This window comes from Kryptolebias marmoratus, linkage group LG7, assembly GCF_001649575.2.
Source record: "Kryptolebias marmoratus isolate JLee-2015 linkage group LG7, ASM164957v2, whole genome shotgun sequence".
Classification (NCBI taxonomy): Eukaryota; Metazoa; Chordata; class Actinopteri; order Cyprinodontiformes; family Rivulidae; genus Kryptolebias; species Kryptolebias marmoratus.
In genome coordinates, this window is record NC_051436.1 from 17,356,163 (window position 1) to 17,378,771 (window position 22,609).

General features: G+C 38.6%; 1 protein-coding gene across 4 annotated transcripts in view; it reads left to right on the forward strand.

The window, feature by feature from the left end:
• afap1 (actin filament associated protein 1) overlaps positions 1-22,609 on the forward strand; it is a 63,223-nt gene that overhangs the window by 9,915 nt on the left and 30,699 nt on the right. For all 4 annotated transcript variants that reach the window (XM_017430341.3, XM_025009130.2, XM_037976530.1 and 1 more), the window contains exons 2-3: positions 4,929-5,057; positions 6,592-6,674. In XM_017430341.3, coding sequence (XP_017285830.1) covers positions 4,929-5,057; positions 6,592-6,674 — 212 coding nt within the window. The remainder of the gene's footprint in view (positions 1-4,928; positions 5,058-6,591; positions 6,675-22,609) is intronic.

Sequence of the window (22,609 nt, forward strand, 5' to 3'; positions counted from 1 at the left end):
ATACACACTCATCTCAGTCAGGAAAACCCCCCTTTTGTGCTGAGCTGGGAAGTGTGAATAACTGGCAGTGAAAACATCTCCCTGACTTGCCCAGGTGTTTTCAGGGTGTGAGGATTAATTGCTTTGTTTGGAGGGAGCTCCTGTCGTTCATCACGGAGTGTTGACACAGCTCATGTGGCTAAAGGGAAATTCTACAGCTAAGCGTACACGTGCTGATATCCCACGCAAGGTCACGAAATATTCTCAGAGCCTGTGCTGCGAATGACTCCCCACAACTGCCACATACAATTTTCGGTTAATATCTGTAAATTTAGGTTATAGCCATTCTGTGGTTGCTAATGTCAGTTTCCTAAGGTCAGTTGGCTGTGGTGGCCATCTTGAGTGGGGATGGCTCTAATCTGCTGTAAAGGTGCATTTAATGGTTATTATTACAGACAGAGATGACGCTGCTAGTTAATTGCAAAATTTTAAACGAAGCTCTTGTGCAATCTGTTAGCTCCTTTAATATATGTTGGGGATCAGTCTCAGCAACTACCACACTAAATTTTAGATCAGTTTTGGTAAAACTAACCGAGTTATAACTAGTTTTGTGGTTTTGAAGGACAGATGGTTGTGGCAGCCGGTTGACTATAAAAGATGATTACTTTTTCCAAGTTTCAATGAGATTTGTGGTACATGAGATATTTTGCAATCTCGCTTTCACGGACGCAGTCGAAAATCGCTTCTTCTTTCGGCAGCTGGCGAGACAAACGTTTCCAACAGTTTCGTGTTGAGGACAATGCAAGGAAGGGAAGGAATTTAAAAAAAAAAAATGGACGTGTAGAAAGAGGCTGAATGTTTAGAGAGGAGAAAAGGTGTGGGCGGTTTGGTTGCAGTTTATTTTCTTGCCCTCGGGCCTTGTTTGAGGGTGGTCCTTCTACACGCCACTTTGTTTTCCAAGCTTACTTTAGATTTTTAATGACAAACACACACTCTCACATACACACACACACACACGCACATAGGTTAGGCTTTTTGACCACCCCAGTGGAGAAGGATTGCGCCGGTTGCACCAACTTGTATGAGGCAGTAAATGGAGCAGTAAAGAGTTCTTGGCTGTGTTCTGTCATGTATAAACAGGCGAACGTAGTGAAAGTGATCTAGGCTTCATGTTGTGTCACTGAGGGATGTTGATGCTTGTTCTCCTTTTAATGGAAGACCAACTAATATATCCGCATGATTGAGTGTGAAGTTTAAACATGTTTCCAGAGCTTGGTAATACTTTGTTTCTTTAAAGAAAATTGTGGTTTCTTTCTTTTTTTTTTTTACTGCTTCGGACTTTATTCCTAGATTGCTGTAATTTAAAGACTGGCTTCCTGGGTTTTAAAATGAGCTAACCTCCGATTAGCAACTACACATAACAAATTACACTGTTTCATTATTCATTTAACAGAAAGTGAGCCTAAAAAAGTGTGGGAAAATCTTAAAGGGGTAGTCCAATCCACTCGTTAGTGTTTTCTCTGATAGTTATCAATAGTTAGTCCCTTATCAGCCATTCAGTCGCAGAGCAGCGGGAGTGGAGAAAGAGGCAAAAGTATTCTTCCAGGCAAGGCTGATGACGAGCCAAACTCCTGCCAGCTTTTCATCATGTTTCAGGCTTAGAACACAACTCTTCCTCAAAAACGACCTACCAGTGTAAAACTACTGTCAGCTTAGTTAGGAATTCTAACTGGCTATGACTTCATTGTTCACAACAAAACCTAAATGCAATGGTGAATAATCGTCTGACATTAGAAAAAGAAAAACAAAAAGAGCACATCTTGAGTAAAAAGAGAGCAAATAATTGGCTGATATTGCCCACTTTTAAACTTATCAGTCACGTCTGTACATACTTAACTTCATTTTTCTGACTTGGTAATTGGTTAAGTGTACAAAATCTTCTAAGGGTTATTAAATATAAGTTTATTTAAGTTAAACAATTGTTATATTTTGGTAAATGAGAAATACATATTGGTCAAAAATCTTCAAATAGGTGGTATCTGTCAGCCATCAGCTGCCCTGATTTATCAGTCATTTAACCTACCTATGATGCTTCAGCAGCAGTGCATTTAGCGCAGAGCCAAACATTACAAAAGGAGCTCTGCAGACCTCAAGAGGAAACTGTCACAATACCTCTGTAATGTTACAACTCTTACTTTTGTAGTCTAACCAAACAAAGATGGCTACTACAGCCAATCACACTTGGTAAACACAAAATGGCTGTAACATAGTAAATTTTACAGATATTTTGCTAAAATCTAATGTGGTACTAGCTGAGTCATTAACAACACCCCTCATACATGATTTAGAGAGCTGTAATGCAATTATAAAACAACTATAGATGCATCCATAATCCCCCTTTAAACAAAACCCTCAGCATAGAATCTCTTAGACCAAAAATAAACAAAATATTTTGTTCTACCCTGCAGAATAAAACATTTTTCATTCAAACAAAGATTTTTGTAAACTTGATGAACAGGAGTCAAAATGCTGAGTACAGAGACATAAAATGGCAATGGACATCCTTGTATCATGTTAGTGTTTCCTCCAGTTTGTTTTTGGTCCTGTTGGTTGTGTTTGTATCTTCCATGTAGGAGGATCATGATCAGCAGCATGGAGTATTTCCTGGGACTGTGCGCTGGAGAGTAATTGGTGACCTAAAATTGTGACAAAACAGGCAAATTTTCAGTTGCGGCTTCTGAACTCTGAGTGTTTGCAGCCAAGTAAACACTGAGCCACGTGGCTGCTTTCTGCAAGACAGCTTCTGAAAATAACCAATTTTCATGATCTTAGTTTCAGCTTTCAAAAACTAACAATGTAGCATAAGGCGTGATACCCAGTCATTTTCCAGTTAATTCAAACCTTCATCCATGAGATAAAAACTTTTCATTAGAGCCAGGCAAACAAATACCCCAATGATCATCAGGAGGGAGGGGAGTGAAATAATCTGCATGTGAATTTACCTTAAATACTGGAAGATCTCATACCGTTTCAAGCGGTCTCCAGTGTTGAATTGAGAAAGCTCTCTGGATGGAAACCAAAATCTTTTTAACTGCAGAGCAGAAGTCCAGTTTCTTTGTTTTGAAACCTTTGGGTAGAAAAGTGTACTCAGCTTGCATAAAGTGGCTGTTGTGAACGTAAGTTTTCTCTTCAGCTTCATAGAAGCCAAAGTACTTTGAAGCTTTCAGTGCAGAAGGTGCCTGCTTGTGCCTCTGTTGTGTGCGCTCCATAAACCGTATGGGCGCTGCACTTGCATACACAAAGTTGCATGTTACAGGATGTTAACAACCTCAAATAATAATCAATTTTTGATATTTCTGAATTGATTCAGAATCGTTCGTCTGCATTGAAATACATTATAACCCCCCACCTTTACTTGACTCATCTTCACCTCCACTTACCCCCTTCTTTTCCAGTGTCATCACCTCAGATACAATCAGGTGTTTATGAAAAGCTTGAGTTGTACCCAGAGGACTCGGGTTGTGGTTGTATAAGGGTCTACGTCACACACGCAACACACTCCAAGGTGTGTGTATGTCAGCTGGGGTGTCTGGCTTTCTCAGGCTAGCAGTTCTGAACTTCCAGGTTCTGTGTGCTGAGCTAAAGTTCTGTTGGTTCTGGAATGGACTGACTGTTCTGGTTTCACACATGTGTAACTGTGTTTTACTTGTTTTCAGCGTGTGTTTAACGTGAGACGGCCAAAAAACACTGAAACGTACACTATATTATGACTGATTCTTGTGAGATAAATGACAGTCTGTGTTAGTTTGTGTAACATTGATCAAAAAATGACAAACTTCAGTGGAAACAAAACATTTGACAGTTTCCATTCAGCAGATTTACCTCCTGGTTTAGTTTGAAGCATCAGCCTAAAGGTGCAGTAAATCACCTGAAGCTTTTATCCTTTTAAAGAGAAAAAAAAGCACACCCCTCTAAGTGTAACACTTTTCCTGTTGCCAGCAGTTCATAAGTGCTGTATTGTTATGTTTATTACCAGTTCATTTTAAGATGGTCGTCACAGCCAACTGACTTTAGGAAACACCAAAATGGTTATAACCCAGTCAGTTTTAAACATATTATATTGAAATTCACTGTGGTAGTAGCTGAGGCCAATGCCCAACACATATCCTCCATGTTATTAGATTGTTCAGAAATTTGCCATTACCTATTTGAGTTTACCTGTCTGTTAGCAACATATCTCATAAACCACTGGAGGGATTTGAATGAAAATCTCAGAAAATAGTCATTGGATATACCTCTACAGATGATTAACAAATAAAGTTCACCAAAACCAGCATGGTCGCCACAGCCAACTGAACTTAGGAAATTCATCAATATCTATAACTGAGTAGAAGTCTCATATGTTGAGCTAAACTTTGTTGTATTCATAGCTGACACAACAACATACTCCATGTGCTGATCAGTGCACAAAATCATTGCTTAAATCTTTAGCATTAGCTGTTGGAATCAACCCTGTAAGTCTGTTAGCAAAATATGTCAAGAAACAATGGTCAAATTTTGTTGACACTTTAAAACCTGAATTACTGGATGTACATCTGCAACTGATAAACATTTGGAGTCATTCTAATTTTAAAATGACTGCCATAGTTAATTGACATTATCCAACACAAGAAGGCTAGAACTCAGTTATTTGTACAGATATCAAGCTGACATTTGATGAGGTAGTCGCTGAGAGGAATTCTCAACATATGTTCTGAGTGTGGCATCTTGCAATATCTCATGAGTTTGTGCATGTTTTTTTTAAGTTTGTCCAAAATGGCTACAAGTCTATCATTTCTCGACATAAGATAATCTTAGTTTAAATTTACTTTTAATAATTATATTGATTTCAGTCAAAGTCTGTAGCACCTCAAATAACTAAAACGTGACTGTGTGTGTGTGTTCTGCAGCGATGGAGGAGCTGGTGTCTGAGCTGCGCCTGTTCCTGGACCTGCTGGACAGAGAGTATCTGAGCGCCGGGGTCCGAGAGAAGAAGACCCACCTCTCCAACATCCTGAACAGAGTCCTCTCAGACAAAGGTGAGCTCACTGGGTGGAGGACCCCCTTTTTTGAAATGTCTTTAAAGAAGCTGGGTTTGACAATGGGAAGGCCCAGATCAAAAACGTTCCCTGTCGAGTATGGATGCTCTGATTTCACCTGTTAAAGTTTTCTTCAGTTGAGCTCCAGTTTCCTGCGATGATTCAAAGACACAAGTGTTTGGTTAATCAGCATCTGTAGGCTTTAGTGATAATCTATAAGGGTTGTTGGCATAATACTGTATATTGTGAACATTCTTTGTGCAAATTAAGGACACATGCCCTGATGCCAAATATTGATGTTTTAAGTAAAAAAAAAAAGCAATGTGGAGCTGACAGCGGAGGGACGAAGAGTTCTGCCACTAGAGTCAATGGAATTGAAGAAATGGTCACATAATAACTCTGGGACTGAGGACTCAAAGGAAATGAGTTAATTACCTTGGCAGAGGTAAGCCTGACGTGGGGGGTCCCTGTTTTTAAAAAGGTGGACTGGAGTGTACGTTCCAGCTAACGAGGGATCACACTTTTTAGCCTGCCCAAGAAAGTTTATACCAGAGTGTTAGAAGGGAGGCTCGGACTGACTGTTGAGCCTTGGATCCAGGAGGAGGAATGTGACTTTTGTCCTAGTCGTGGAACACTGGACCAGATCTTCACCCTTGCAGGGTTGCTAAAGGGATCGTGTGAGTTTGACTCTCCAAGCTACATGTTTTGTAGATCTGGAGAAGGCTTATGGCCGAGTTCTTCAAGGTCTTTTGTGGGAGGTGATGGGGTCACTATTAAGGATTATTCAGTGTGTGTATATCCAAATCAAGAACTGTCTTCATCCTTGGCACAATGGCACATCAGGTATAAGTTGACTTCATCCCACCTTGGTTCATTCACAAATCGCACAGCTTGAAGTGTTTTGCGCCTTTTTTCGCAAGTGAGGAGTTAAAGTATTTGGGAGCCTTGTTTATGAGTGATGGAGCAAGAGATGGATCGATGGAGTGATCGATGGATGTAGTGAAGAAGGAGCTGACCGGAAAGGCAAAGCTCTCATTTTACTGGTCCGTTTACATTCCAACTCTCACCTGTGGTCATGAAGATTGGATCCTGACAGAAAGAACAAGATCCTGGATACAAGGAACTGAAATGAGCTTCCTTTGTGTGGTGGCTGATCTCAGCCTTAAGGATAAAGTAAAGGAGCAGTGTTTCCCAACCCTGGTCCTTGAGGAACACTATCTTCCATGTTTTAGTTGTTTCCCTGCTTTGACATGCCTGATTTGAATGAGTGAGTGATTAACAGGCTTATGAAGACATTCTGAAAAGCAGGGAAACAATAAAAACATGCAGGATAGTGTTACTCGTGGTCCAGGGTTAGGAATCACTGATCTAGGGGAAGCTCAGAGTAAAGTCAATGGACCTCCTCATTGAAAGGAGTCAGCTGAAGTGGTTCTGGCATCTGATGTGGATCCTCCTGGACACCTTCCATTAAAGTTTGTTTTGTTTACTCTGCTGTTTCTTGGCCAGCACTGATATCCCTTCTTCCTCCTTCCAGAACCATCATTCAAGTCAGAGATCCATAGTGGTCTGCCAGCCCCCCCTCAGATGCCCCTCCCAGAGATTCCTCACCCCTGGCTGGTAAGACCTCCTTACTGATCCATCTTTCCTGTTTATGTCCAAGGTTTTGTTGCAGGCTTTGTTTTTTTCCCTTTCAGTTCTCATTTGTGCTTTGCTTGTCTGACTCAACACAAGTGTTTCCACAAAAACCAGTGAACTCTGTGTCACTTGGTTTCCAGAGCTGTTTTTTGTCTCCCTTCTTTCATTTTTCTGTTTTAAATGTGGCTCAGCTCAGCTGTTTGGTGCCAAGATTCTGCCACATCTCAACTGGAAACATAAAGTTTACTTTGTAATGGCAACACAAAGAAATTACATCTGTACTGCAAGTTTTTGTTGTAGCAGATCATAAAGTCAAGGACAAATCAGGACAGAGGAACACTTCCCAAACTGTCACTATTCAGCGTTTAGCCTCGCCGCACAGTCTTGGTCATGAACATTACTGCGTGTTGAAAAGCAGCCAGTTTCCCATCCAGGTTGAGGCAGTGCAGCAACTTTTTAAATTATACCAGTAATTTTTCGTGGGACATATTAATCAGACATTACTGTTTTGTTTTAAAATAGTGAAATAAACACCCAACTTCCTCCGAAAGCCACCCCAGTGTTTGTATTTGTCCTCAATGACTTTCAGAGTTTTCAGAGCGCACTCTTGAGGGGATTTGAGAGAAAACCATAAATCCTGAAGCAGCGAGAGACACACTGGATGAAAGAAGACAAAAGTACCTACGTTTTGTTGTATAAACTGTAGAAGAAGTGTAGTGTGGAAATGAGAAGAGCTTGTTTGCAAAAAAAAAACAAAGTTTAGACAGCTCAGAAATTAGAATGTGACTCCATCACCCACCAAGATACCGTCTACTACTCCAGTAGTTTTAAAAACTGAGATTTTCTGCTTTGTTTGCAGAGCTTTTGGTGACAAAACTGGTATTTTTTTAACTTTCCAAAGTTAAGATTGTTGAAAACGTTGATTGTGGTCACAGTGTGTAAACCTGAGCTGCAGAGTTTTAGAGAAACAAAGAAATAACAGCCAGCTTTGCTCATACCCAGTATCCTAGAAACCATGAAACAATGAAGCCCTTTTTCATCGTTTGTTCTTCGTCTGATTGTGTGCTTAAATGATAATAAACTAAGAGGAAACTGTAATGAAAATAAAAAGAAAAAACATTTCTTTTTTTTTGTGGGTGGGGGGGTCTATGGCCAAGCTAAGCATGTTCTCTGTATTTTGACATTTCCTTAATGTGGACTATCTCGCTCCCTAGTGTTGTGTGTTTTTTAGAGTTTTTGTAAAGCTAGTAAAAATATTATATGAAAAAATAAATGAAGGGCGTAGATAATATTTGTTTAAGAAAATATCCAGAGCAATGTAAATAGGACCTAAGTGACCGTTCACACAAAAATGTTTTTTATGAATACACAAACATTTTTTATGGCTTCAGTCTTTTGTCTACATGGAAATGAATCCCCCAAACTGTGTGTGTGTGTATATATATATATATATATATATATATATATATATATATATATATATATACTTTGAATGTTTGTGATCAGAGTGGAAAAAAAACTTTTGAAATGCCTCCCTTGCATTTCCTTGTAGACAGCCAAAACACGACTTTTGGAAAGCGATGATGTTATGCCCCATCTCCCACCTAACTTACAACCCCAGTATTGACGGATTACTTGCTTGTTTATGTTGCAGAGGCTTGTTTTTCAAGTAAAGTAGAACCTTTGTGTATGGTATTTGAATGATCAGACAAGGCTGATGAACATTAATAAAAAAACAAAAAACCTTAGTATTACATCAAATAATCTAAGGCCAAAAAGTTTTTGTCACTTCATGGAACTGTCAACAATGAAAAATGTTGCAGAAGAAAAAATACAATATACATCATCAAACTAGAGAAATGATTTAAAGCTGGAAATTGAGGCCATCATGGTCGAGTGCTTCCTACTAGGCTGGCTGCAGTCCAGTTTTTAGCCCCGCCCCTCCACATAAACAAATGAGACATTTGCCCGACTAAAACATAAAAGTATATTTCAGATAACTTTTTTCATCTGTTTATTTTTGATGACTCCTACTTTTCTGCTCTATGTTCAGATATGCATATTTTAAGTTCAAGGGCCTTAGACTAACACAAGTTGTATTGCACTTACAGTAAGTGGAGTGGGTTTCATTTCTACAAGAATGTTTTCTTTTACTTGAAGTTAACGCCTGAAGGTTTTTTTTTTTTAATTTATCGAATTTCTTTTATTTTTTTAGTGTCACAGAAAGTTGACAGTGAAAACCCAACAAGTTCAGTCATTAAACTCTAGAAAGAATTTCAAATAATCAACTTAGAAACAGATGATAAATGGAGTCCATCAGATTGAGAAATCTCCCAGATTACTTTTGATTTATTTATTTAAATTTTTTTTCGACTTTAGTTTGATCTTTTAGTTGCTCCACCCAGCTCTTCTCTTGGTCAAAGCCTGTTTCTGACATGAAGAAATTTTTCACCTGAATGTGATTTAATAACAAAAACATTAGATATTGGAGCCACGCGAGCTGCGTTTTTAGCCTCTTGTCAGCTGGTTGGAATGTTGCGGATGCCTTCAGTCTGTTTTTTGTCTCACTTGGAGCCTTGGATCATCACAACACTCAGAGATGACCTCTCCATTCCAGCAGTGGTGTGTATATTTTTGTGTGATATAGTGGGGGGTGATATGAGGAACATACATGTGTAAATACAGTCAGTGTGAAGAATAACAGTGTGTGTTTATGTGTGTGTGTGATAATTGTTGAAGCAGATGCCTCTGATGAAAAGCAGGTGGCTCTGATGCTTGTAAAGCTCTGCCATCATAACAATAAGCCACAACACCTTGTTCTACATCTCCCACCCTCACACACACACACACATTTCCTTACAGTGCAGTTTGTAATTAGAACCAGTCCTGAACCTCCTCTGGTGACCCCAGTGTGTGTCTGGAAATCACAGTCGAGGTTTTCCCGGAAAGTAGACGAGAAGAGGGGGAGTGATGGGGCGGGGGTCTTTGTCTCAGCTCAGATGCTGTCTCTCCTTCACAGCTCCATCTGACTTCATCAGAGTGCTTCCCACAAAATATTTTACAATACTGTGTGTTGGAGTTGTCAGGATACTCAGATGTTAAACTCAATTCAGTTCCCCGAGGAATCACTCAGTCCATTTTTTTAAAAACCTCACACAAGAGAGGACAAACAACACACAAGAGACATAAAACGTCCAATAAACATGGCTTCAGACTTACATGCCTTCTACTTTGACCACATTAATGATAAATAGGTCATTTATGGACATTATTGACAAAAATATAAAATTATTATTATTATTAAATTTACAAAATTCATGTTTCAGACATTCTAGTTTAATACTAAAGCAGTTTTTATGACAAAAATAATTATTTCACTTTATAATTTGTTTGGTGTTTCTGTTCGTAAAACACGTACTTAGTCAAAAGGTCGATTTTATTTAACTAAATGCCAGATGATATACAGTGTGTATATATACACATGCTCTGATACACTCTAGAATCAACACCAGTTCAACATTTCTAAGTAGTAAGAGCGACCATCAAGCAAAAGACAACATGAAGACCAAGGAATTCGCCACACAGGTCAGAGACAAAGATAAGCAGATGCACAGATCAATGTTGTTTTAATTAAAAAAAAAATCATAGAATACTGAACATCCCACAGAGTTTCATTAAATATATCATTATTGATTAATCAAACCTGCCAAGAGAGTCATCCATCAAAACTCATAGAATGGGAAAAGAGGGCATTAATCAAAGAAACATCCAGGAGGCCATAGATAACCCAGATGTTACCTGCAGCTCTGCAGAGACAAGATGACCTGTCTGTAGGACCACTATAAACTGTACAAAGCTGGACTTCATGGAAATGTGGCTATTAAAAAAAGACATTGTTAAAAAAAAGAAGAAAAAAAAGAAAAGAGATTGTTTGGACATGTGGAAGAAGGCACTGTGGTCAGATGAGACTAAAATTGAAATGTGTTCATCAAGGACAATTCTAGATCGGGTACAAGTCTACCCCCTATCATTATGCTGAGATCAGTATCTTCAGAGTACAGCATAGTGGTGACAACATCATGATGTGGAGATGCTTTTCATTAGCAGGCACTGGGAATTGGTCAGAGTTTAAGGAAAGATGGATGGAGCAAAACAGAAACATTCTCGAGAAAAACCAGTTTAAATAAATCACTTTTATTTATTTTGAAGTTAGACTAAAAGCAGGAAGTTTGACTCTTTATGGCAAATTGTTTAAGGTGTGACCTACAGAAGTAAAGATTTGTGCAGGTTTATTCTTCTTGGCGAGTAAAGACTTGCATATCTTGCATCAGAAATAAAGTAAAGACGTGAATTTTAAACATTTTTAAACATACCTGAGACAAGGAAATGCCACGAAAACAAGTGGGTGCATGTAAAACCTGATGAAAAAATTCTTCAAGTAACATATGGTCAGTGCGCTTAAAAGTAGCTGCAGTAGAGTATAATTCTCACAAATATTTTTGGATAAGAACCCTGCTACTGTCTTTTATTCTCTTCCAGCTCTCTGTCTCTCTGCTCTAAAATTACCATCCATCACATTTCTACACTGACCCCTGGATAAGCTTTCCAGGCTGAAAAGAAGGAAAAAAAATCTCCTCTCCCTTCCTGTCTCCACGTAATTCCTTAAATTTGTGGTTATTTTGTTTTAAAAAAAAATGTATGTAATTGAACGTATCATTCCTGAGTTATTGGCAGTAAATAAGTGCAATGCTCAGACAAGAGAGATCAGACTTGGAGCCTCAGTGCCGAGCCAAACCAACACTCAGCCTGTGGCTTTAGAAGCTGCAGTTTTGTCAACCCCAAATCCTGTGGCAGCCATATTGTTTACTCACTTTTATATAAGGAATAATTAGCTTCAAGTGGCCCAGTTGATTTACAGGGCAGCTGTGAAGATGTGAGAATGGTTTTATTCCACCTAATGACTCAAACATTTAAAATAAAGCAGACGTAAAGAACTTTGGGGGTTACATAATCTTTTGCTTGTGTGTTAAATACTAGATGAAACAATCAGATTAAACAAACCCTTTTCAATGTCCTTGCTCTTGCTCCCTCATTCTTACATTGCAACATACTGTACCTCTTGCCATGCATTTTATTTCCAAGCCACGAGGACACCAAATCTCCAACTTTATTTGCAGAAATGTAGCCCTAGACTTGCAGGAAACCTCCACCTGAAGGTTGAGTACAGCTCTTCAGCCCAATAATGAAGAAATTGTTTTCTGATACAGCTAAATAGTTCTAATTTTGACCCATCGATTCAGAGACTTTCTTGATGGTTGAGGTTCTGAGGTCATTGTTAGGGATAGGATGAGGAGTTCAGCTATTCTGGAGGAAAACAGAGTTGCTGCTCCTCACAACAAAATGAACAAGTTGAGCAACTGGAAAACATGCCTTCTGGACGCCTTCCAAAGGAGGTGTTCCACAAGTAGGAAACCTTTGGGAAGACTGAGGACTCATTGGAAAGATTAGATCTTACAGCTGGTCTGGAAATGCCTTGGAGCCTCTCTGGATGAGTTGGAGGAGGTAGCTGGGGAGGAAGTGGTCTGGGGATTTCTGCCTAAACTGTTGCCCTCATGACCCGGTCCTGGATGAGTGGCAGAAAATGGTTAGATATTTGATGTCTCTTTATCTATTGGCCAAGGAATAAATCATTTCTTTAAAAAAGGGAACTTGTTACTTACAGAATATAACCTTGTCATAATGCAATTATTTTAAGCAGACTATCAAGTACACCATTTAAAAAGTTTGAAAATTTGTACATTTGATGGTACTGCCTTAGTATACTGCTCTGTGGTTAAAACACTGTGGCTGAGAGGATTTGTTAGCAGGACTCGACGTTCACATGTGGGACACTTATTAGCCTTTAAATAAGCAAAGTGAAACGGACCAACAAAGAGAATTTGTGTGAAGGGCTAGACTTGATTTCTAAAGGCAGACTTTGTTATCCAACACACAGAATTTTAGACACACAAACATTACTGTGATTATGAAACAGGGGAGCATGCAGGAAATTCATTTACCAATTAAAGTCCACTGGGTCTAATTTTAGTTAATTAGGCTCAAAATAGTTGTCTTTGAACCACCCTTCCTCTTATTGTGTGTGTGTGTATCCGTATGTGTCTACAAAATAGATTGCTAAACAAACAGACCAACACTAACTCCACATGATCTACAATAGACAACACTCTTGGTATTATCACTGCAAATGGTTTGTATATTTGACCAAATAAATCTGTTAGGAGCAAAATGTATGTACAATTATGGTGAAAAGACAGAAGACACTCTTCCAAGTTTTCAAAGCAGCAATGCTGCTGTCACCAAGCTGATTTGGCAGAAAATGGGTAGGACTTCTTTACTCACCAGCTTAGACATCAATCCAATTGGATTGTTATCAATCCAAGCTGATAACAGGACATTGTTCTGTCCAGACAGCAGCAGCGTGATAACTCATAAGTTGCTTAGTACATTGTGTAGGACTGGTTTACTAAGACAAATACTGCTAATAAACAGCTTATTATTGCAAATATCTCCATGTGTTATGCAAGTAGCAGCCATACTGGATTTTCAAGTTGGATTGGGTGAAATACCTTAAATGCTGAGTTAGAAGTTTGACTTCAGTAGCTTTATATTAGATGTTCTTGTTTGGACTTCCAGTTTAAATCAGATGAAATACACAAAATGTCTCACATCACACACAGCTCTTCTGTCAGTAAAAGTACAACTACACCACTTCACAGAGCAGCACTCAAATATTTCTTATTCAAGATTAGTTAAATACTAAAACTGCTTCTTTATTCTTTGGCAGAAATACTTTTATGTGGTTGGTCAGGAGAAAACACTTTCCCTTTTTTGAGTTGTTAAGTACACTTCTGTTGCCCCCTTTTTATTACACTACTGATTAGAATAAAAGAATCCTTTACAGACGAAAAAGCAAGTTCAAAGAATAAAAAGGTATGTAAGATTAATTTACAATTTAGTGATTTTCTATTAGGTGCACAAATCAAAGCTAAAGATGCCGGTTTTCAGTTTTTTAGTTTGTCTGACAAAGTTTTTTGTTGTTGTTGTTCCAGAAATACCTAAAGAGAAATAACATCTTCTCATTTAAGAAACTGCCACTCCATACATTTTGATTTTCTTAAAGCCAAAGTCAGATTTATTTGCATAGCACATTTAAAAAAACAGCAGTTGACCAAAGTGCTTCAGAATTTACATCAACCATCAAACATAAAACCAAGATTAAAACAATTAAAAAAAAAACAGCAAACAGAAAACAAGTTGAGGAAAAGTATCAGAAAAACAACAACTCGAGCTGTATTAAAAGCCAGTGAAAACAGATGTGTTTTTAAAAGACATTTAAAAAGAGGAAGTGAAGATGCCGGTCTACTGTCAGAGGGCAGGTTGTTCCAAAGTTTAGGTACCACAGTTGTGAAAGCCTGATCTCCTTTGAGCAACTCAAGCTAAAACTATTTGTATTTTGACAAATAGTTTTAGCTCTAAAGTTTGCCACAGCTTTCTTTCAGTATTCCAGTCACATCATCAGTTGCATCCTATGAGGCGTTCAAGGTCCTGTGGCACCCCTTCTCAAGCAGAATGTGGACCAATCCTCTTGCAGTCAAAAACACAAATGACTTCCATCTGTGTTGATGTTGGAGAGCAGCACCGCCCCCTACCTCCCTCCTCCTCCTCCTCCACCCTTTCCTCCTTCCCTTATTTTTCCCCGTCAGACCCTCCCTTGGCTCCACAAGTTAACCTTCTAACACAAGCTGAGATGTGTTGCTTTATGCACACATCATGAGCAGCATTCATCAGGTCTGTCTGGTTTATCCTTTGCTCTTGAAGCAGTAAAGCCTGCAGAAGTGTATTTATATGATGGACGTACACACTAACACTAACTGGGTGACGTTATCCTGAGCCGTCTGGGTCTCATTTAGATTTCATTTCCTCACTCTTCTCATTTTAAAACGGATAACTCCTTTACCCCCTAAAGCCAATGTCTTACTGGGTGGTAACAGTTGGAGACTAACTTGCAACTCAAAAATTGGGAAAAAGTAGGCAAATTTACAGTTTATGTCACTGAATTCCAAGTGTTTGTTACCAAGTGAGCCATGCAGCTGTGCTTTGCATGGCCAGTTTTTGAAAATTATGGCTTATTCTTGTATGCACATCTTGCAAAACTGTATTGTAGACCAAGTTTTTTTTTTTTTGCCGTCATCATACCCACCTTGGTTTGATTTTTAACCCATGGCAGCCACCTCAACATTTGAATAAATCTACCAGAGTACAATTTAGAAATGAAAATATACTGGGTTTGAACCAGTTTTTAAATACTTTTTTTTATTCAATGTTGTGTTTTTTAGACTTGGACATTCAGAACTTCAGGTATTTTTTTATCCTAAGTAGAGCTTCCATGCAGTTGTCAAATACAATTCAAGCAGTCTTGAGACAGGTCAGAGATGTGCATGACAAAATGGAAAAGGGTTCAAAATGGGTTTGAGATGCCCGCAACGATGCTAACTATTTTCTTTGCACATATTTCTTGAACATGTTCAGAATTCAAGTGACAGGGCTGCGAGTCTTTGCGACTCGTGAGGAAATTGAGATCTCCCACGATTGTTTCAAGAGATTTTGTAGACTCCCTTGTGAATGCCGTTCTCCAACAAGTCGCCAGCAGTTGCAGCCCAGTGAGATACTACTTTAAGGGTCCTGGTGATACCGGTGACGGTAGAGTTGTACTAGCGCAATGTGATCTTGTGCATAGCTGCTTCCTGATGCAGTCTGAGAATGTTGTCAAGGCAGGTGTATAGTGTAGTGAGGGTGCAGAAGACTATATTGAAGAAGGGGGAAACAGCAGGAAGGGGAAAACAGCCGGAAGGAACATTTTGGTGGGTGCTACGAGCCTAGAAGCATCACAATTATCTTCATGCTGAAGGAGGCTTTTGATACAACTGTACAACTTTATAAAGCACTTCAAAAACAACACCACTGGCCAAAGTGACCTTTCCATAACCTTGTCCAAATTTGTCATGATCCAACTATGTTCTTGTAGGTTGTGGAGAGCATAGAAGGGTCATCAACTAGTGTGAAGAGGGCCTAAGCACTTGGAAGATTGATGTCTATTTCCAGCCAAACCCTGTATTCCAATGTAGGAAGTACTATAGTCACAATGCCTCTATTCTTGTTTTGTTAGGTATGCTTGTTAATTGAGATTAATCTTTTTTTGAACCTGCTGTCTTGTGAAAGTAAATCTGACCTACTTGGAAGACATTGTCATGTTGGTAGGCACTAACCTAAAGGTGTTATACCTTTAGTCCAATCAAATGTTTTACAGACTCCAGAAGAAGGCCGCCTCAGAAGGTAAATGTGTCTCTCTGCTGTGTCGAGCTTCAGAGTGCGTCACTAGCAAGAGTTGGCTCACTAACACACATTTTGAGTGGAACCAGGCCCGCTTTAGCATGTCCTATGAAAGGATTCGTCTGCAGAGCTTTGCTCCACAGTGGGCTTTAGTCTGCTTTTGAATAATCTTTTTTTTAATGTATGACTTAATTCCTGTGTGGTTCCTGTACTTTGTGGCATTGTCAACCACAGCAAAGCATTCAATGACGTCAGCCCTCTGGAGGCAGGAAGTGAGTTAATTTAACAGATCATATTGAAATCTTGTCATGGGGGTAACTAAACAAGTGGCAAATTGGACATTGATTAAGTGCAAACTACAGTGAGCAGTGGGATTTCACTAATTGACACATGCCCACAGCATGGTTAGTCTTCAGGGCCAGAACCGCTTCTGCCTACTCACACTCCCTGGAAAAAGTCCCTGTTGAGAAAATAGAGCATGGATGGAAAAGCTATTTCACAACTTTTTCCCCACTTTAGTGGATTTGAAGGCTTTTTACAATGCCAAGTTCTTTTTTCTTTTTTTTTTCCTGACACATGATGTGATCGAGGTGACTTCATAAAGCACAAGGGGAAAACTGAAAGGATTTCTGCAAAGAATCAAAACAGTTTACAGTTGGACCAAACTACATTTAAGGGTTTTGAATAAATAAAAAAGATAGATTTCTACTCTGTCAAAATAGAAGATATGCTATTATTTTAATGTGACAGTCAGACGACCATAGTTTCAGTGATATAGCTGTATTATGCAATGATCTTGTTGTATCACTGGGTACAGGCTGGATCGTGTAGTTAGTGCAGCATATTGAGTCCAATATATGAAGCAAATTTTAAACAATTTATGAAAAATGGCATTTCCACTTCCAGTACATTGGTATGCCCACCAAATACTTAAAAGATATGCAAGAATCTTACTGCCCATAACCTCCCTGATACTGTTTCTATAGTTGGAGAAATAACCCCTGTTCAAATAACCAGAACTGCGGTGCAGGTCACTGTACTGAGCTGACCTGTACCACAGAGGTCAAAGTGCAGGTTATCTGCCAACAGCATGATTTCTGCTTCAGTTCTTGGTTGTCCTTTATTGTAAGGTTTTCTTGGCTGTGTCCAAGACAGTGAACTTGTGAAGTTTTTCTATAACACAAGCTTTATTGCTGTTGTTGTTTTAATTGGAAACCTAGGGAGCATAGTCACTAATGTCAAAATACATCATAATAGAAGTGCAGACCATTTTTTGTTTTGCACAGTGTTCACTGGAGATGGGCAGGAGCTCACTGCAACCTTGCACAGAAAACTACCTTTAAGTAGGGACTAAAATTGATCAATATGTGTCGTTATAAAGGCATCAAATGATCCTCCGTACCATCTGCAAAAACAAACTGAAAAGGAAACTGCTTCAGATGATTACGGACTGTGAACTGGTTTCCTGTGGCCTTGTTATCTTCAGAAGACAACACATTGATGGCTTGATGAAGTGCTGTATTCTCTACTCTTCCTTGTCAGCCTTTCTTTAGGGTAATTGCTAATACAGTGATTCCCAAACCTGTTGCTGGGATCCCACTTTGGGTAATGAAAGATAAAGTGAGGGTACCCAGCTTATCTCCAGAAATCAAATTAAATATTAAAAGATTGGTATTGCTATAAATATTCTAAAAGAATAAATAATCATAAACAAATAAACATAGTATCATAGCTGTTAAGACGGTTTGTATTGTCTTTGTATCCTTGTTTAATAGTTATTTCCAAAATTTGTATGCTTAATTTAGTCATAATTGGTGTCACAATCCTCAGCCACTGTTACTTTTTGGGTCAGAAACTGAAAGCTTTTAACATCACTGCTCTGTTCTCGTTTCTAGCTCTGAACTTCTTTTACAGCACAAAGAGAGCAGCCTCACACGTCTTCTCTGTGGTTCTGGACCTGTTTCTGCTGGCTTGTGCTGAGCCACATTTACACCTCATTGTGAGGTGAAAGAAATGAAGGAAATACCCAACTCAATTTGCTTGCCAGTTATTTTTTCAGCACAGCTGGGAAAGCTTGGCACTTCCGTCAGTAACGCCTCTCTGGTGGAGGCACCTGTTCAAGAAAATCCACACCTCACTGCTGCGCCTGAGGCAGGAAATGGGGAAAGTTATGGAGAGGAAGGGAAAGCGAATTTTCACAAATGGAAGCAGGGAAAAGGTTTGGTTTTGTTAACAGTAACATTAGCATGGGTGGTTCATGTGTAAACAGAGCACTGGAACGTTTCTCACAGAGGTTGTGTAAGTCTTACAGTGGGTTGAGTTCTACAGAAAGGGGACTTTTTAAAGAAAGATTTTAAATAGTTGTGTGCTATAGGTGTAACCCAGCTTAGTGTAGTTTGTATGTTGTTCCTACAATACTGCTTTTGGACTTTTCTGTGTTTAAAATGTATACTTGAAAAACCATGGAGCGTCCACAATACATACTATGGTATATTACCACAATAAACTAATTGATAAGTATAATCCAGAAACACATTACCGAAAAATATGCTATTGTTTTTCACATTCGAAAGATGCCAAAAGCATTACATTGTCTACAGAACATATACAAACTCATTAAGGGTGCCAGTGCATAAGCAACAAAGCACCCTTATTACTATCCAACAGTTATTCTTTCTTTTTCATCACAATTTTTGATTTGTTCCCTTCATATCTGTGGAGAGACTCATACAAAAATACATCAAAACATGCAGCTCAATCGGGAATAGCGTTTTATAACATTTGGGAACAGTACATTGTTTGATATACATAAAATATAAAAAAGAAAACATGCAAAAAAAAAAAATTCAGCATAGACAATGAGATTTTTGTGACTTTGAGTAAGAAAACCCAGCCTTTGTTAGAGCTCTTTAGCTCAGACGTTTTACTGGGTGACTAAGTTACATTTTAATATCTTTAATGTTTTTTTTTTTACAATCCCAGTTTAAGTTTATGATTTTTAGAGATTTTACCATAAAAGTTTAGCTTAGTGTCACATTAACCTTAGATTAATATAAAAAAAAGTGCCAAAATAATGATGGGCTTTAGAGAAGAAAGCCTAAGGCAGTTGCTGGATTGGTACCCTTCAAAATTTCTTGAAGATTCAAAGTTTAGAAAACTGTTGCTTAAAAATGGAAATACAGTTCAAGCTGCCAACCATCTTGAGGTTATCCTGGGACAAAAACAGGGTATGGTGGGTCAACCTGAGGCTGATGGGTAACTGACACGAGTGCTCTTGTTGTTCTTTCATCTTTTCCTGCTGTCTGGTATCAATTTTGAACTCTCCGCCTTCTGACCTCACACTTAAGCTTTGAAGAATGTGGGAGGGGGCATCGTCCACATTTTAGCCCTTTCTGCCTTTTCAGTGCTATTGGATTGCATTAGAAAGTGACTAAAGGTTCAACAAGAGTTTATCTTTTTAAAGAGCATTCTGGCAGCTGATCTGAAGTGTTTAAGCAGTCTTCAGATCATTTCATGAGAGACAGCACCAAAAACAAACGTTCTACATCAAATATAAATGATAGACAGTATAGATTGTAGGTTGGAAATAAGCGCAGCAGTTGGGACCGGCTACAAGAATCTCAAGGGTAGTTGAAGAGCAACACTCCCCCCTTCCCTCACATAGCTACCATCCAGGTAACCTTGGGCAATGCACTTAACCTCCAGTTGTCCACATATGACTGGAGGCCAGTGGTAGAAGGCTGTGGTTGCACTGAGCAGCTTCCAGATGTGAATTTGTGTAACTATGAGGCAGGGTGGTACTGGAAACAAGCAAAACCTTTCCCTGAATAAATAAAGCTTTAGGCAACTCTTACAAAGCCCCTTTTCACATAGTTCTTTACCTACATGGAACAATTCTTCCGATTTTATTCCACCTCGTTTGAGAAAGTAGAAGATTAAAAACTTTACTACCAAGCGATATTAGATGAGATTGAATTTTCTCCTTAAAGCCTTTTTCAGATAATTATTGTCAGCTGCAGAAAAGCAAAGGCGGGTGATGGTGTTTTTGCCCTGGTTTGTGTGTGTATTTCTGTGTCTTTTGCCAAAATATCGTGTGAACCACTGGACAAATTTTAATGAACCTTACAGAAAGTAATAACTTGCTGTTCATTTACAGCTGATTAACAATTGGAGACAAACCAATTCAAGATGGCAGCCACAGCTGATAAACATTGGCCAACACAAAATGGCTCTAATTTAGTCAGTTTTACAGATATCGAGCTTAAATTTGGTGTGATAGTAACTGAGACCGATTCCCAACATGTACTCTAAAGATCTTGCACAATCAGTAGCTTTCAAAGTTTTTGTATTTGCAGTAGACAAATTTTAATGAAACTATAAAATAAATAATCATTGTATTTACTTCTACAACTGCTAACCATTTGGAGCCAGTCCATTTCAGGATGGCTACCACAGCCAACTTACCTTTAGATTTTTCAGAAAGGGCTACACTTCAGTCAGTTTTACAGACACTGTGCTTAGTGTGGTTAATCCCGAGGGTCATTCATAACTCATACACCAAGCACTACTCATTGTGTTAGGTCTTTGCTTAAAACGTCCGCACTAATGATTGAAGTCAAGCCTGTATGACTGTTAGCAAAGTACAATATCGCATGAAACTGGACAGATTTTAATGAAACTTACAGAAAGTAATCAATGGATGCACATCTACTGAATAACATTTGGAGTCTATCTAATTCAAGATGGCTGCTACATCTGATCAACTTTAGCCAACACAAAAATGGCTATACCTCAGTTAATTTTACAGATACGGAGTTAAAATTGCATGTGGTAGTAGCTAAGTGTCACTCACAACGCATACTTTGAGGGCAATATCTAATGATTTTGCATAATTCTATTTTCTGCATTTGATTGAAACTGTCTTTTCTCACCATAAGATGATCTAAAACTGCCATGAAAGGTGGCGGGGTATATGCATTCCTTCTTTTAATTATAAAAGAAAGGGACTTCTCAGTTTTCAGGTTCCTGAAATGCTTATTGAACTCACAATTGCTTACAAACCAGCCAGCTGTCCTTTTGCCATGTTTCAAGCAAAATTAAATGCACAAAAAACTCAGAAATCTCACATATTGGAAATCTGTGAATTTTGTAAAATTATTATGTATTTTTTTTTCTTCCTGCAGTCATTTCAGTCCATTTTCTTTTTAAGGAGTGGTTTTCCTCTGTCCTCCCAGCATCCCACAGATTCTGTGGCAGAAACATTTAGTCAGGGCTATTCCTCCTACTCTGGGCAAAAATGAATACTTGGCATGAAAGTTTAAATGTGAGTTTGAGGCCAGTGCTGGAGCAGCAGACAAAACTCCCACTCAAAGTGTTCAAACCAAGGTCAGGACTCCTTCACCGCTACCTAATTACACATTATGACTGTGGAATTCTGACATTTCTGATCTGCGTCCATGGATTTGACCTGTACAAACTGTTCTGCCTTTGGTGGTGGTGGCATTTCCTGTAGAAATGTATTCTTGTCAGGAAGGAACAGCATGTTGACGACACAAAGTTATTTCCTTTAACTTAATTGCTTTCAGAGGTTCAAGAGTTCCTTTAGTGCACATAGAAAATAAATCAGTTAGCAATGGAAGCAATTGTGTTTTTTGCTGTCTTTGATGGTAAATTTAGTCTTTTTTCTGTTTTTAAGCTTTGAATGACAAGAATAGTTTTCAAGAAAATAAAAGCTCTTACAAGTATATAAGCTTTACATTTTCAGTGGAATAAATAATCGAGACAAACTTGATTAAATAAAATGTTAGTACTATGGAAAATATCCAATATCTTGGTGATGGACAGTAATTGATTGGTATATGTGGGCTTTATCTTTCTAGGAGACTTAAGGCTTTGGAATCTGACTTTGTCTGTTTTGGAAATGGTATATGAAACTATTTAGGGTGAGGAAAAGACCTTTTTTGTCCCTTTTTCATCGTTTCGGTTCTATCAGCCCAAAGCTTGGAGCCTCTCTTATCTCCCTCCTGCTTATGCACAAAAGATTTTAAACAATTTTTCTCTGGCTTTTTCCAACAAGCAGGATTTCTGTCATTTTTCTTTTTTGTTTTTTTTTCCTTACAATTTTTTTCTCTACTTGCTGCTGACAAGCTGTTATTAGTTTTCAATGATAACGTTTGTTGTTAGCAGGAGTTTGGCAAAGTTGAACAGAGACTCTGAGATGACATTCAGCAAAGCTCCCACATCTCTGATACTTTACCAGAATTTAATTATTCAACAGGAGGGAAAATAACTCATTTTACTGCTTAGGACCTTAGCATCTTCTCCCAGAAGGTTCCAAGTAATGGTTTAGCGGGTGTGAAATGTCCAGAGCTGTTGTGTGAGAAATGTGTTATGACCCTACTTTTAGCTTTGCTGAATTAAGGAAGACTTATAATCCTCAAGGCTGTTTGTGATGCATGCTAGTTTGAAAAGATAACTTGTTGTAGAACCAAACAGACTAATAGAGCAAAATGGGCTAGACAATGCTC